The 14,143-nt window shown below is 49.6% G+C and overlaps 1 protein-coding gene across 1 annotated transcript in view; it reads left to right on the top strand.

Annotated features, from left to right (window-relative positions):
• The window catches only part of LOC144803910 (uncharacterized), a 151,657-nt gene that overhangs the window by 94,661 nt on the left and 42,853 nt on the right, over window positions 1-14,143 (top strand). The window contains exons 13-14 of the mRNA XM_078671884.1: window positions 6,271-6,425; window positions 14,018-14,076. Of these exons, the coding sequence (XP_078528010.1) occupies window positions 6,271-6,425; window positions 14,018-14,076 (214 nt within the window). The remainder of the gene's footprint in view (window positions 1-6,270; window positions 6,426-14,017; window positions 14,077-14,143) is intronic.

The raw sequence follows: 14,143 nt of genomic DNA, 5'->3' as shown, positions 1-14,143 counted from the left end.
CAGCCCATGAGGCAAGAAAAGCCCCCATGATGCAGATACCGTTATCTGACGCAGTCACACTACGGCACAGGAACGTGTTATCTGATTAGGTCATAACGCTTGAGATCTAATTAGACAAGCGACATTCCTCCAGCCCCTGATAAGGCATACGACGTTCTCATAACAAATCAAACCTATGACAACCTGGAAAATCCGTGCGGCCATTGTTTTGATTTCACAGAGAACTTCAGTAAAAGAATGTGCTAACGAGCAAGTCGTATGACATCTTTATTGACGTATCTATGTCCATCCTTACGTCAATCTCGGCACCTTTAAGGTATAAATATTGCCGATCTTGCCCTATGCAAACACACCCGTGGTGACGAGACGGAGCAGCCATACTTGCCGAAGCCCAGAAACAGAGCAGACCCCGCTGGCAGCAGCCCTGCCTTCCTGACGCGCTGAGAGACGCGCTGCTATCTCCTGCCGAGAGACCCAGCACCGGCGCTTTCGGGCAGCCCTCGCAGGCAGCCTGGAATATCGAGAGCAGAGAAAGAGATACCATTCCTCATTCATCCTAACTTCCAGGTACAGAACTGAATAACCCCTCACAGAGAATTCCTTAGTTATTCACTTGGCAAAAACAAACTTAACTTAAACTGTAACTTTCTATTCCCGCCCACGCATTAGACTTAGGTCAGGTACACGGGGTAGGCGTATTTAGAAACACCAGTTGAGTATGTTTAGTCAAATGTATATGTGTATGTAAATATATTTTAATCATTTTAAACATCATATGGCTCAGAAACCATATCAATGTTTTTACAGTATTATTTTATACTATTGCTTTTAATGTATGCACTTTACTTAACTATAAGTATTGCAATAATATCGATCCATTTCTCTTGTACGAGAAAAGAGACTGATCAATAAATAACACCTTTTTATTGAACACGCCCGTCTCTTCCTTTTCTCTACAATCTGATGAGACTAAGAATGCACGTACTGACTGAGTAAAATAATTGCCTTGTGCTCACACGACTCTGGAGATACACTCTTGATTAGGGGAGAGCAAAGTTGTCATGTTCTATGGTTGTCAGAAACTAAATCCCTTCTTGTCTAATCAGGGGAGTTAATTCTTTCCTGAACATTCGAGAAAGTTTCTAGCGAACTCTGAGCTACGCTGGCAAACCCAAAACTTAAGTCTAGTATCGACAGTAGTAGACCTAGTTAACGTCTGGCCTAGGCCTTTACTGCTGTAGGTATTATTCCAATGCGCAGAGCCTATTGGGAAGATAGGAACTACACTACAATAGATAAAGTTAACAAAAATTAAATATGGATAAATACAGACATAAATTACAAAAAAATAAATACCATAAAACCGGGAGCCCTATATATATTTAAGAGACTGGAAAAAATCTACGTAAGATGCCACTCGAGAGTCTGAACCAGATTGCTTTAATGAAATCATTTTTTCAATCTGGAAATCCCTTCTGCAGGATGGCGCAAGAGCCCTCATAGCCTCATTGTTGATGGGATGTAGGCGCAGGCAGGTAGTAGGCACAGACACACCAGCCTGTCTTCCTCTGGAAGGTAGGTAGCATTCAAGCTCTCCAAGCAGACTCTGCCTTGAAAGTCATGCATCTGAACTGGGTCCCTGCTTATCCGATTGATTTAATTAAATAATGACTCCTAGTAAGCAATTATCAATCTTTTGCAGGCAGTCTCCTACTACAATACTATTTACTAAATGGCCATTCCCTACCCGATGTGCTTTTGTCTTTTGTGCAGACATTTATTTATTTAATTATTTATTTATAGACTTATATAGCGCCTGGATCACCCCTGAAGGGGTATCTCTTCGCTGATTGATACTTTTGTATTTGTTCATTACTTTGAGTGATGTCCTTCATTAAAAAATCCTTTTTAATCATCAGCCTGCATGCAATGCTGCAAATCTTTGCTTTGGAAACGCACTCTATCCAAACTTGAGCCAGTTTGTTTTAATTTGACTGTTTAAGACCTGTGTAGTAAGGAGGACTGAGTGCACTTAGGGCCAGATGTACTACATGTTCCGGCAGCGCAGCGCAGCGCAGCAGCCCTAAATGCTGTGCTGCGCGAGAAGGAGAGCGCAGGAGCGCCAAATGTATTCAACAATGGCGCTCTCCTCCCCTCTCCCTAGCGGCGGTGCTGTACCCATGCCCCAAAAACTCTAAAACCATGCTGTGCTTTGGGGGCCTGGTGCTTCTCCTCGCCAAACGACACATTACCAAACGCTGGCTATCCTCCCTGGCCGCCCTATGTCCAGCTGGCGGGCTGAGGTCCGACACTGGGGTACAGCCGATCGATATGCATTACGGAGGGAGGAATACGGTGGTCTCTGGAAGCAGCCCACAGCTTTACTTTGGATGACTTACTAGAAACTTTCGAGTCCCAAACGGACGGTGTCTAAAGAGTTATTTAGGGAATAAAGGGTCCACTTCCTATGTCCTGCTACTGAGGCTTGACCTTCCACATAGATATTATTATATATTGTAACAGGTCCTTTACTTTCATGGTTATATTGTGTCTAATGTCGGCCTCGCCTTTCAGCTCTTAATCCCATCTCTCCCTATGGTTCCTCACCAATAGTATCCTTCGATGCTACTCAGCAGATGACTATGGGGGGTTAGGGTGGGGGGCAGGAAATCGATATTGAGTTTCATTTTCTTTTTCCTTTATGATCTGTGCTTTGAAGGCCTATGTGTGCCCCATGTATCGTTTGCTAATATTCAGCATGCTCTTCATTCTTCCGACTGTTTTCAGTGCTAATGTGCTGCAAAGAAACTTGAACACTTACAATGTACACTACGGCCATAGATATAATATATGTCCTATATGCCTTTTGTTCCAAAAACTCAATAATGTTTGTTTTTAAAAAAAACGCACCACAGCTGGCAGATGATGTGCTAGATGATAGTGACACTCCACACCTGAGTGACAATGTGAGCTCTTATGACAGTAATTCTTCTTACCTCAGCTATGATAAGAGATTTGACAGTAACACTCTGTACCTCAGAGATGACGTAAACTCTAATGACAGTAATTCTTCATACCTCAGATATGATGACCATACCTGGGCGGTGACGTAAGCTCTTATGACAGTAATTCATCATACCCCAGTTATGATGACCATACCTGGGCGGTGACGTAAGCTCTTATGATAGTACTTCTTCATACCTCAGATATGATGATCATACCTGGGCGGTGACGTAAGCTCTGATGACAGTAATTCTTCATACCTCAGATATGATGATCATACCTGGGCGGTGACGTAAGCTCTTATGACAGTAATTCATCATACCCCAGTTATGATGACCATACCTGGGCGGTGACGTAAGCTCTTATGATAGTACTTCTTCATATCGCAGATATGATGATCATACCTGGGCGGTGACGTAAGCTCTTATGATAGTACTTCTTCATACCTCATATATGATGACCATACCTGGGCGGTGACGTAAGCTCTTATGACAGTAATTCTTCATATCGCAGATATGATGATCATACCTGGGCGGTGACGTAAGCTCTTATGACAGTAATTATTCATACCTCAGATATGATGATCATACCTGGGCGGTGACGTAAGCTCTTATGACAGTAATTCTTCACACCTCAGCTATGATAAGAGATTTGACAGTAACACTCTGTACCTCAGAGATGACGTAAACTCTAATGACAGTAATTCTTCATACCTCATATATGATGACCATACCTGGGCGGTGACGTAAGCTCTTATGACAGTAATTCATCATACCCCAGTTATGATGACCATACCTGGGCGGTGACGTAAGCTCTTATGATAGTACTTCTTCATACCTCAGATATGATGATCATACCTGGGCGGTGACGTAAGCTCTGATGACAGTAATTCTTCATACCTCAGATATGATGATTATACCTGGGCGGTGACGTAAGCTCTTATGACAGTAATTCTTCATATCGCAGATATGATGATCATACCTGGGCGGTGACGTAAGCTCTTATGACAGTAATTCTTCATACCGCAGATATGATGATCATACCTGGGCGGTGACGTAAGCTCTTATGACAGTAATTATTCATACCTCAGATATGATGATCATACCTGGGCGGTGACGTAAGCTCTTATGACAGTAATTCTTCATACCGCAGATATGATGATCATACCTGGGCGGTGACGTAAGCTCTTATGACAGTAATTCTTCATACCTCAGATATGATGATCATACCTGGGCGGTGACGTAAGCTCTTATGACAGTAATTCATCATACCCCAGTTATGATGACCATACCTGGGCGGTGACATAAGCTCTTATGATAGTACTTCTTCATACCTCATATATGATGACCATACCTGGGCGGTGACGTAAGCTCTTATGACAGTAATTCTTCATATCGCAGATATGATGATCATACCTGGGCGGTGACGTAAGCTCTTATGACAGTAATTCTTCATACCGCAGATATGATGATCATACCTGGGCGGTGACGTAAGCTCTTATGACAGTAATTATTCATACCTCAGATATGATGATCATACCTGGGCGGTGACGTAAGCTCTTATGACAGTAATTCTTCACACCTCAGCTATGATAAGAGATTTGACAGTAACACTCTGTACCTCAGAGATGACGTAAACTCTAATGACAGTAATTCTTCATACCTCATATATGATGACCATACCTGGGCGGTGACGTAAGCTCTTATGACAGTAATTCATCATACCCCAGTTATGATGACCATACCTGGGCGGTGACGTAAGCTCTTATGATAGTACTTCTTCATACCTCAGATATGATGATCATACCTGGGCGGTGACGTAAGCTCTGATGACAGTAATTCTTCATACCTCAGATATGATGATTATACCTGGGCGGTGACGTAAGCTCTTATGACAGTAATTCTTCATATCGCAGATATGATGATCATACCTGGGCGGTGACGTAAGCTCTTATGACAGTAATTCTTCATACCGCAGATATGATGATCATACCTGGGCGGTGACGTAAGCTCTTATGACAGTAATTATTCATACCTCAGATATGATGATCATACCTGGGCGGTGACGTAAGCTCTTATGACAGTAATTCTTCATACCGCAGATATGATGATCATACCTGGGCGGTGACGTAAGCTCTTATGACAGTAATTCTTCATACCGCAGATATGATGATCATACCTGGGCGGTGACGTAAGCTCTTATGACAGTACTTCTTCATACCCCAGTTATGATGACCATACCTGGGCGGTGACATAAGCTCTTATGATAGTACTTCTTCATACCTCAGATATGATGACCATACCTGGGCGGTGACGTAAGCTCTTATGACAGTAATTCTTCATACCGCAGATATGATGATCATACCTGGGCGGTGACGTAAGCTCTTATGACAGTACTTCTTCATACCCCAGTTATGATGACCATACCTGGGCGGTGACATAAGCTCTTATGATAGTACTTCTTCATACCACAGATATGATGATCATACCTGGGCGGTGACGTAAGCTCTTATGACAGTAATTCTTCATACCTCAGATATGATGATCATACCTGGGCGGTGACGTAAGCTCTTATGACAGTACTTCTTCATACCCCAGTTATGATGACCATACCTGGGCGGTGACGTAAGCTCTTATGATAGTACTTCTTCATACCTCAGATATGATGATCATACCTGGGCGGTGACGTAAGCTCTTATGACAGTAATTCTTCATACCTCAGATATGATGATCATACCTGGGCGGTGACGTAAGCTCTTATGACAGTAATTCTTCATACCGCAGATATGATGATCATACCTGGGCGGTGATGTAAGCTCTTATGACAGTAATTCTTCATATCGCAGATATGATGATCATACCTGGGCGGTGACGTAAGCTCTTATGATAGTACTTCTTCATACCTCAGATATGATGATCATACCTGGGAGGTGATGTAAGCTCTTATGACAGTAATTCTTCATAACTCAGATATGATGATCATACCTGGGCGGTGACGTAAGCTCTTATGACAGAAATTCTTCATACCTCAGTTATGATGATCATACCTGGGCGGTGATGTAAGCTCTTATGACAGTAATTCTTCCTACCTCCTCTATGATGAGATGCGACAGTAACACAACAGCTTGTAGATGATGTAAGAAACTACAAAAGTAAAATATGCCAGCCCTAAAGGTCAGAATGAAGCCACCTTCAGGCCCATCTGCCAGGAAGCAGAGTGAAGGAGGGAAGGCCAGCATTAATCATGAATTCTGATTGACTCTTACAGGTGTGATCACCACTACAGCCACTACAACTACCCGGTTTTCTGAAAACACTGCTACAAGGGTGATGAGATTCACATGTACGGATTATTGGTACCCGGAATACGCAGACACTAGGACAACCCAGTATAAGGAGCGTACAAGCAAGATATTCCAAGCGGTAAGATAATAGTAGTATTGTAGTTCGAACTTAACTTTAAGTGTCAGTGCATAAGAATAATTAAAGAAACATGGCGCATACCTACCAGCTTCTGTTAGGGAGGAGTCTGGCATTCACAGGTTGAAGGCCCCCTCACCTGTATGCAGCTAAACATTATAATTAAAGTGCTACGGAGGTCACGTCTGTGAGTGACGACTGATCCCTTGTGGTCACTGTATGGAACCGAGGACTGATTTACTGAGGTCATTGTTAATAAGGACTTGTCTCATGGGGTCACTGCAGGTGACCGAGGACTGATCTCCTGAGGTCATTGTGATCAAGGAATTGTCTTGTGCGGTCACTGTATGTGACTTAGGTTCGATCTTCTGAGGTCATTGTGATCAAGGTCTTGTCTCGTGCAGTCACTGTATGAGGCCGAGGACTGATCAGGGTCGGACTGGCCTATGTGGCAATCAGGCAGTGCCCGAAGGACTGGTCTGCTTGGTTAGTGTGTAAACTGTTTTTTGACTGGTTGTGGGCCTGTTAATGGTTTACTATTGAGGAGTGACCCGCTGCCCAGCCTCACTGTCTGTGACTGAGGACTGAGCCGCTGCCAAGCCTCACTGTCTGTGACTGAGGACTGACCCGCTGCCCAGCCTCACTGTCTGTGACTGAGGACTGACCCGGTGCCCAGCCTCACTGTCTGTGACTGAGGACTGACCCGCGGCCAAGCCTCACTGTCTGTGACTGATAACTGACCTGCTGCCAAGCCTTACTGTCTGTGACAGAGGACTGACCCGCTGCCAAGCCTCACTGTCTGTGACTGAGGACTGACCCGGTGCCCAGCCTCACTGTCTGTGACTGAGGACTGACCCGGTGCCCAGCCTCACTGTCTGTGATTGAAGACTGACCCGGTGCCCAGCCTCACTGCTGTGACTGAGGACTGACCCGCTGCCCATCCTCACTGTCTGTGACTGAGGACTGACCCGCGGCCAAGCCTCACTGTCTGTCACTGAGGACTGACCCGGTGCCAAGCCTCACTGTCTGTGACTGAGGACTGACCCGCTGCCAAGCCTCACTGTCTGTCACTGAGGACTGACCCGCAGCCCCGCCTCACTGTCTGTGACTGAGGACTGACCCGCTGCCAAGCCTCACTGTCTGTGACTGAGGACTGACCCGCTGCCAAACCTCACTGTCTGTGACTGAGGACTGACCCGCTGCCAAGCCTCACTGTCTGTGACTGAGGACTGACCCGCTGCCAAACCTCACTGTCTGTGACTGAGGACTGACCCGGTGCCAAGCCTCACTGTCTGTGACTGCGGACTGACCCGCGGCCAAGCCTCACTGTCTGTGACTGAGGACTGACCCACTGCCCAGCCTCACTGTCTGTGACTGAGGACTGACCCGCGGCCAAGCCTCACTGTCTGTGACTGAGGACTGACCCGCTGCCCAGCCTCACTGTCTGTGACTGAGGCCTGACCCGCTGTCCAGCCTCACTGTCTGTGACTGAAGACTAACCCGGTGCCAAGCCTCACTGTCTGTGACTGAGGACTGACCAGGTGCCAAGCCTCACTGTCTGTGACTGAGGACTGAACCGCTGCCAAGCCTCACTGTCTGTGACTGAGGACTGACCCGCTGCCCAGCCTCACTGTCTGTGAGGACTGACCCGGTTCCCATCCTCACTGTCTGTGACTGAGGACTGACCCGCGGCCAAGCTTCACTGTCTGTCACTGAGGACTGACCCGGTGCCAAGCCTCACTGTCTGTCACTGAGGACTGACCCGCTGCCAAGCCTAACTGTCTGTGACTGAGGACTGACCCACCGCCCAGCCTCACTGTCTGTGACTGAGGACTGACCCGCTGCCCAGCCTCACTGTCTGGGACTGAGGACTGACCCGCTGCCCAGCCTCACTGTCTGTGACTGAAGACTGACCCGGTGCCCAGCCTCACTGTCTGTGATTGAGGACTGACCCGCTGCCCATCCTCACTGTCTGTGACTGAGGACTGACTCGCTGCCCATCCTCACTGTCTGTGACTGAGGACTAACCCGCGGCCAAGCTTCACTGTCTGTGACTGAAGACTGCCCGGTGCCCATCCTCACTGTCTGTGACTGAGGACTGACCCGCTGCCCATCCTCACTGTCTGAGACTGAGGACTGACCCACTGCCAAGCTTCACTGTCTGTCACTGAGGACTGACCCGCTGCCCAGCCTCACTGTCTGTGACTGAAGACTGCCCGGTGCCCATCCTCACTGTCTGTGACTGAGGACTGACCCGCTGCCCATCCTTACTGTCTGAGACTGAGGACTGACCCGCTGCCAAGCTTCACTGTCTGTCACTGAGGACTGACCCGCTGCCCATCCTCACTGTCTGTGACTGAGGACTGATCCGCTGCCCACCCTCACTGTCTGTGACTGAGGACTGACCCGCTGCCCAGCCTCACTGTCTGTGACTGAAGACTGACCCGGTGCCCAGCCTCACTGTCTGTGACTGAGGACTGACCCGCTGCCCATCCTCACTGTCTGTGACTGAGGACTAACCCGCGGCCAAGCTTCACTGTCTGTGACTGAAGACTGCCCGGTGCCCATCCTCACTGTCTGTGACTGAGGACTGACCAGGTGCCAAGCCTCACTGTCTATGACTGAGGAGTGACCCGCTGCCAAGCCTCACTCTCTGTGACTGAGGACTGACCCGCTGCCAGCCTCACTGTCTGTGACTGAGGACTGACCCGCTGCCCATCCTCACTGTCTGAGACTGAGGACTGACCCGCTGCCAAGCTTCACTGTCTGTCACTGAGGACTGACCCGCTGCCAAACCTCACTGTCTGAGACTGAGGACTGACGCACCGCCCAGCCTCACTGTCTGTGACTGAGGACTGACCCACTGCCCAGCCTCACTGTCTGTGACTGAGGACTGACCCGCTGCCAAGCCTCACTGTCTGTGACTGAGGACTGACCCACCGCCCAGCCTCACTGTCTGTGACTGAGGACTGACCCGCGGCCAAGCCTCACTGTCTGTGACTTAGGAATGCCCCACCGCCCAGCCTCACTGTCTGTGAGGACTGACCCGCTGCCCAGCCTCACTGTCTGTGACTGAGTACTGACCCGCTGCCTAGCCTCACTGTCTGTGACAAAGCACTGACTCGCTGCCCAGCCTCCCTGTCTGTGACAGAGCACTGACCCGCAGCCCAGCCTCACTGTCTGTGACTGAGGACTGACCCGTCTCCAGCCTCCCTGTCTGTGACAGAGGACTGACCCACTGCCAAGCCTCACTGTCTGTGACAGAGGACTGATGCGCTAGCCAGCCTCACTCTCTGTGACTGAGGACTGACCCGCTGCCCATCCTCACTGTCTGTGACTGAGGACTGACCCGCGGCCAAGCCTCACTGTCTGTGACTGAGGACTGACCCGCTACCAAGCCTCCTTGTCTGTGACTGAAGACTGACCCGGTGCCCAGCCTCACTGTCTATGACTGAGGACTGACCCGCTGCCAAGCCTCACTGTCTGTGACAGAGGACTGACCCGCTGCCAAGCCTCACTGTCTGTGACTGAGGAATGACCCTCCAGCCTGCCTCACTCTCTGTGACTGAGGAATGACCCACCGCCCAGCCCCACTGTCTGTGACTGAGGACTGACCCGCTGCCCAGCCTTAGTGTCTGTGACTGAGGACTGACCTGGTGCCCAGCCTCACTGTCTGTGACTGAAGACTGACCTGGTGCCCAGTCTCACTGTCTGTGACTGATGACTGACCCGCTGTTCATCCTCACTGTCTGTGACTGAGGACTAACACGCTGCCAAGCCTTACTGTCTGTGACTGAGGACTGACCCACCGCCCAGTCTTACTGTCTGTGACTGAGGACTGACCCGCAGCCACGCCTCACTGTCTGTGACTTAGGACTGATCCGCTGCCAGCCTCATTGTTTGTGACTGAGGAATGACCCACCGCCCAGCCTCACTGTCTCTGACTGAGGACTGACCTGCTGCCCAGTCTCACTGTCTGTGACTGAGGACTGACCCGTCTCTAGCCTCGCTGTCTGTGACAGAGGACTGACGCGCTGCCCAGCCTCACTCTCTGTGACTGAGGACATACCGGCCGCCCAGCCTCACTCTCTGTGACAGAGGACTGACCTGCCGCCCAGCCTCACTGTCTGTGACTGAGGACTGACCCACTGCCCAGCCTGACTGTCTGTGACTGAGGACTGACACGATGCCCAGCCTCACTGTCTATGACTGAGGACTGACCCACTGCCCAGCCTCACTGTCTGTGACTGAGGACTGACGCGCTGCTAAGCCTCACTGTCTGTGACTGATGACTGACCCGCTGCCCAGCCTCACTGTCTATGACTGAGAACTGACCCGCTGCCAAGCCTCACTGTCTTTGACTGAGGACTGACCTGCTGCCCAGCCTCACTGTCTTTGACTGAGGACTGACCCGCTGCCCAGCCTCACTGTCTATGACTGACAACTCATTTACTACAGTAACTGCTTCTGACTGAATATTGACCCGCTGGCCAGCGCCACTGTCTGTGACTGATGAATGATCTTCTTAGGTCACTATATGCGATGAATGACAACTCCTAGTATTAATGTCTGTGATTGATGACTGAGCACCTAATGTCATTGTAAGGCCCCTCTAATGCTGACACTACCCGCCTAAGCAAGGCTCCTTGTACTCACAACCCCTCTAATGCTGACACTACCCGTCTAAGCAAGGCTCCTTGTACTCACTGCCCCTCTAATGCTAACACTGCCCCCTAAGCACGGCTGCTAGTACTCACTTTTCCTCTAATGCTGACACTGCCCCCTAGGCAAGGCTTCTTGTACTCACTGCCCCTCTAATGCTGACACTGCCCCCTAAGCACGGCTGCTAGTACTCACTTTTCCTCTAATGCTGACACTGCCCCCCAAGCAACGCTGCTTGTACTCACTGCCCCTCTAATGCTGACACTGCCCACCTAAGCAAGGCTCCTTGTACTCACTGACCCCCTAATACTGACACTGCCCACCTAAGCAAGGCTCCTTGTACTCACTGCCCCTCTAATTCCCACACTGCCCCCTAGGCAAGGCTTCTTGTACTCACTGCCCCTTTAATGCTGAAACTCCCCCTCTAAGCTAGGCTCCTTGTACTCACTGACCCTATAATGTTGACAGTGCCCTTCAGCTAGCTTCCTTGTACTCACTGCCCCTCTAATACTGACACCACCCGCCTAAGCAAGGCTCCTTGTACTTACTGCCCCCTAATGCTGACACTACCCTAAGCAAGGCTGCTTGTACTGACTGCCCCTCTAATGCTGACACAACCCGCCTAAGCAAGGCTCCTTGTACTCACTGCCCCTCTAATGCTTACACTACCCCTAAGCAAGCCTCCCTGTACTCACTGCCCCTCTAGTGCTGACACCACACCCTAAGCAAGGCCCCCTGAACGCACTGCCTCTCTAATGCTGACTCTACCCCTATGCAAGACCCCTTGTACTCACTGCCGCTCTAATGCTGACACTACCCCTTAAGCACAGCTCCTTGTACTCCCTGCCCCTCTATTGCTGTCACTGCCCCCTAAGCAAGGCTGGTTGTACTCACTGCCCCTCTAATGATGACACTGCCCCCTAAGCAACGCTGGTTGCACTCACTGCCCCTTTAATGCTGACACTGCCCCCTAAGCAAGGCTCCTTGTACTCACTGCCCCTCTAATTCTGACACTAACCCCTAAGCAAGGCTCCTTGTACTCAGTGCCCTTCTAATGCTGGCACTACCCCTAAGCAAGCCTCCTTGCACTCGCTGTGCTGACACTGCCCCTAAGCGAGTCTACCCCCTATAAGCAAGACTCCTTGTACTCACTGCCCCTCAAATGCAGACACTGCCCCTAATCAAGTCCCTTGTACTCCCTGCCCCTCCAATGCTGACACTACCCCTTAAGCAAGGCTACGTGTACTAACTGCCCCTCAAAGGTGGATGCTGCCCGAATCAACACCTCTTGTACTCACTGCCCTTATAATGCTGACACTACCCCCTAAGCAAGGCTCCTTGTACTCAGTGCCCCTCTAATGCTGACAGGGCCCCCTAGCAAGGTTCCTTGTACTCACTACACCTCTAATGCTGACACCACCCCCTAATGAAAACCCCTTGTACTAACTGCCCTCTAACGATGACACTGCCCCCTATGCAAGGCTCCTTGTACTCGATGCCCTTCTAATGCTTACAGGGCCCCTTAGCAAGGTTCCTTGAACTCACTACCCCTCTAATGCTGACACCACCTCTAAAGCATGACACCTTGTACTCACTGTCCCTCTAGTGCTGGTACTACCCCCTAAGCAAGGCTCCTTGTACTCGCTGCCCCTCAAATGCAGACACTGCCCGTAATCAAGACCCTGTGTACTCACTGCCCCTCTAATGCTGACAACACCCCCTAAGCAAACCTTTTGTACTCACTGCCCCTCTAACACTGACACTACTCCCTAAGCAAGACCCCTTGTACTCAATACCCTTCTAATGCTGACACTACCCCTAAGCAAGACCCCTTGTACTCACTGTCACTCTAATGCTGACACTACCCCTGACGTGTCTCCTTGTACTTACTGTCCCTCTAATGCTGACACCACCCCCTAAGCAAGACCCCTTGTACTCACTACCCCTCTAAGGTTGAAACTAGCCCCTGCTGTGTCTCCTTGTACTCATTACCCCTCTAATGCCGTCACTACCCCTAAGCAAGACCCCTTGTACTCACTGCCCCTCTAACGCTGACACTACTCCCTAAACAAGACCCCTTGTACTCAATACCCTTCTAATGCTGACACTACCCCCTGATGTGTCTCCCTGTACTCACTACCCCTCTAATGTGGACACTACCCCTAAGCAAGGCAATTTGTACTCACTACCCCTCTAATGCTGACACTACCCCCTGATGTGTCTCCTTGTACTCACTACCCTTCTAATGCGGACACTACTCCTAAGCAAGGCTCCTTACACTCACTGTCACTTTAATGCTGACACTACCCCTGACGTGTCTCCTTGTACTTACTACCCCTCTAATGCTGATACTACCCCCAAAGCAAGTCCCCTTGTACTCACTTCCCTTCTAATGCTGAGACAACCCCCTAAGCAAGACCCCTTGTACTCACTACCCCTCTAAGGTTGAAACTCGCCCCTGATGTGTCTCCTTGTACTCACTACCCCTTTTTTGCCAGCACTACCCCTAAGCAAGAACCCTTGTACTTACTACCCCTCTAATACTGACACAGCCCCCTAAGCAAGAACCCTTGTACTTACTATCCCTCTAATGCTGACACAGGCCCCTAAGCAAGAACCCTTGTACTTACTACCCCTCTAATGCTGACACTGCCCCCTAAGCAAGGCTCCTTGTACTCACTGCCCCTCAACTGCTGCCACAACCCCTAAGAAAGGCTTATTGTACTCACTGCCTCTCTAATGCTGACACTACCCTCTAAGCAAAGTTCCTAGTACTCAATACCTCTCTAAAGCTTACACTGCCCCTAAGCAAGGCTCCGTGTACTCACTGCCCCTCTAATTCTGACATTGCCCACATGCATATCGCGTGTACTCTCTGCTGTCGTGACAGATCATGTGATGAAGCTGACCCTCTCCTGTGTGTCTCTTTTCAGCTAGAGAAGATTTTAAAGAAGTATTCTGGGTTTCTAAGGCTGGAGAACTGTCACTTCAGGTAAGGATTGCTGATCACCCTACACACGCCGCACCCGTCAACCCATGTCTGAAAGGTGATTCCAGCT

Source organism: Lissotriton helveticus, chromosome 1_2 (assembly GCF_964261635.1).
Source record: "Lissotriton helveticus chromosome 1_2, aLisHel1.1, whole genome shotgun sequence".
Lineage (NCBI taxonomy): Eukaryota > Metazoa > Chordata > Amphibia > Caudata > Salamandridae > Lissotriton > Lissotriton helveticus.
The sequence above is the reverse complement of the archived record's forward strand: the minus strand, read 5'-3'. Positions and strand labels throughout refer to the sequence as shown.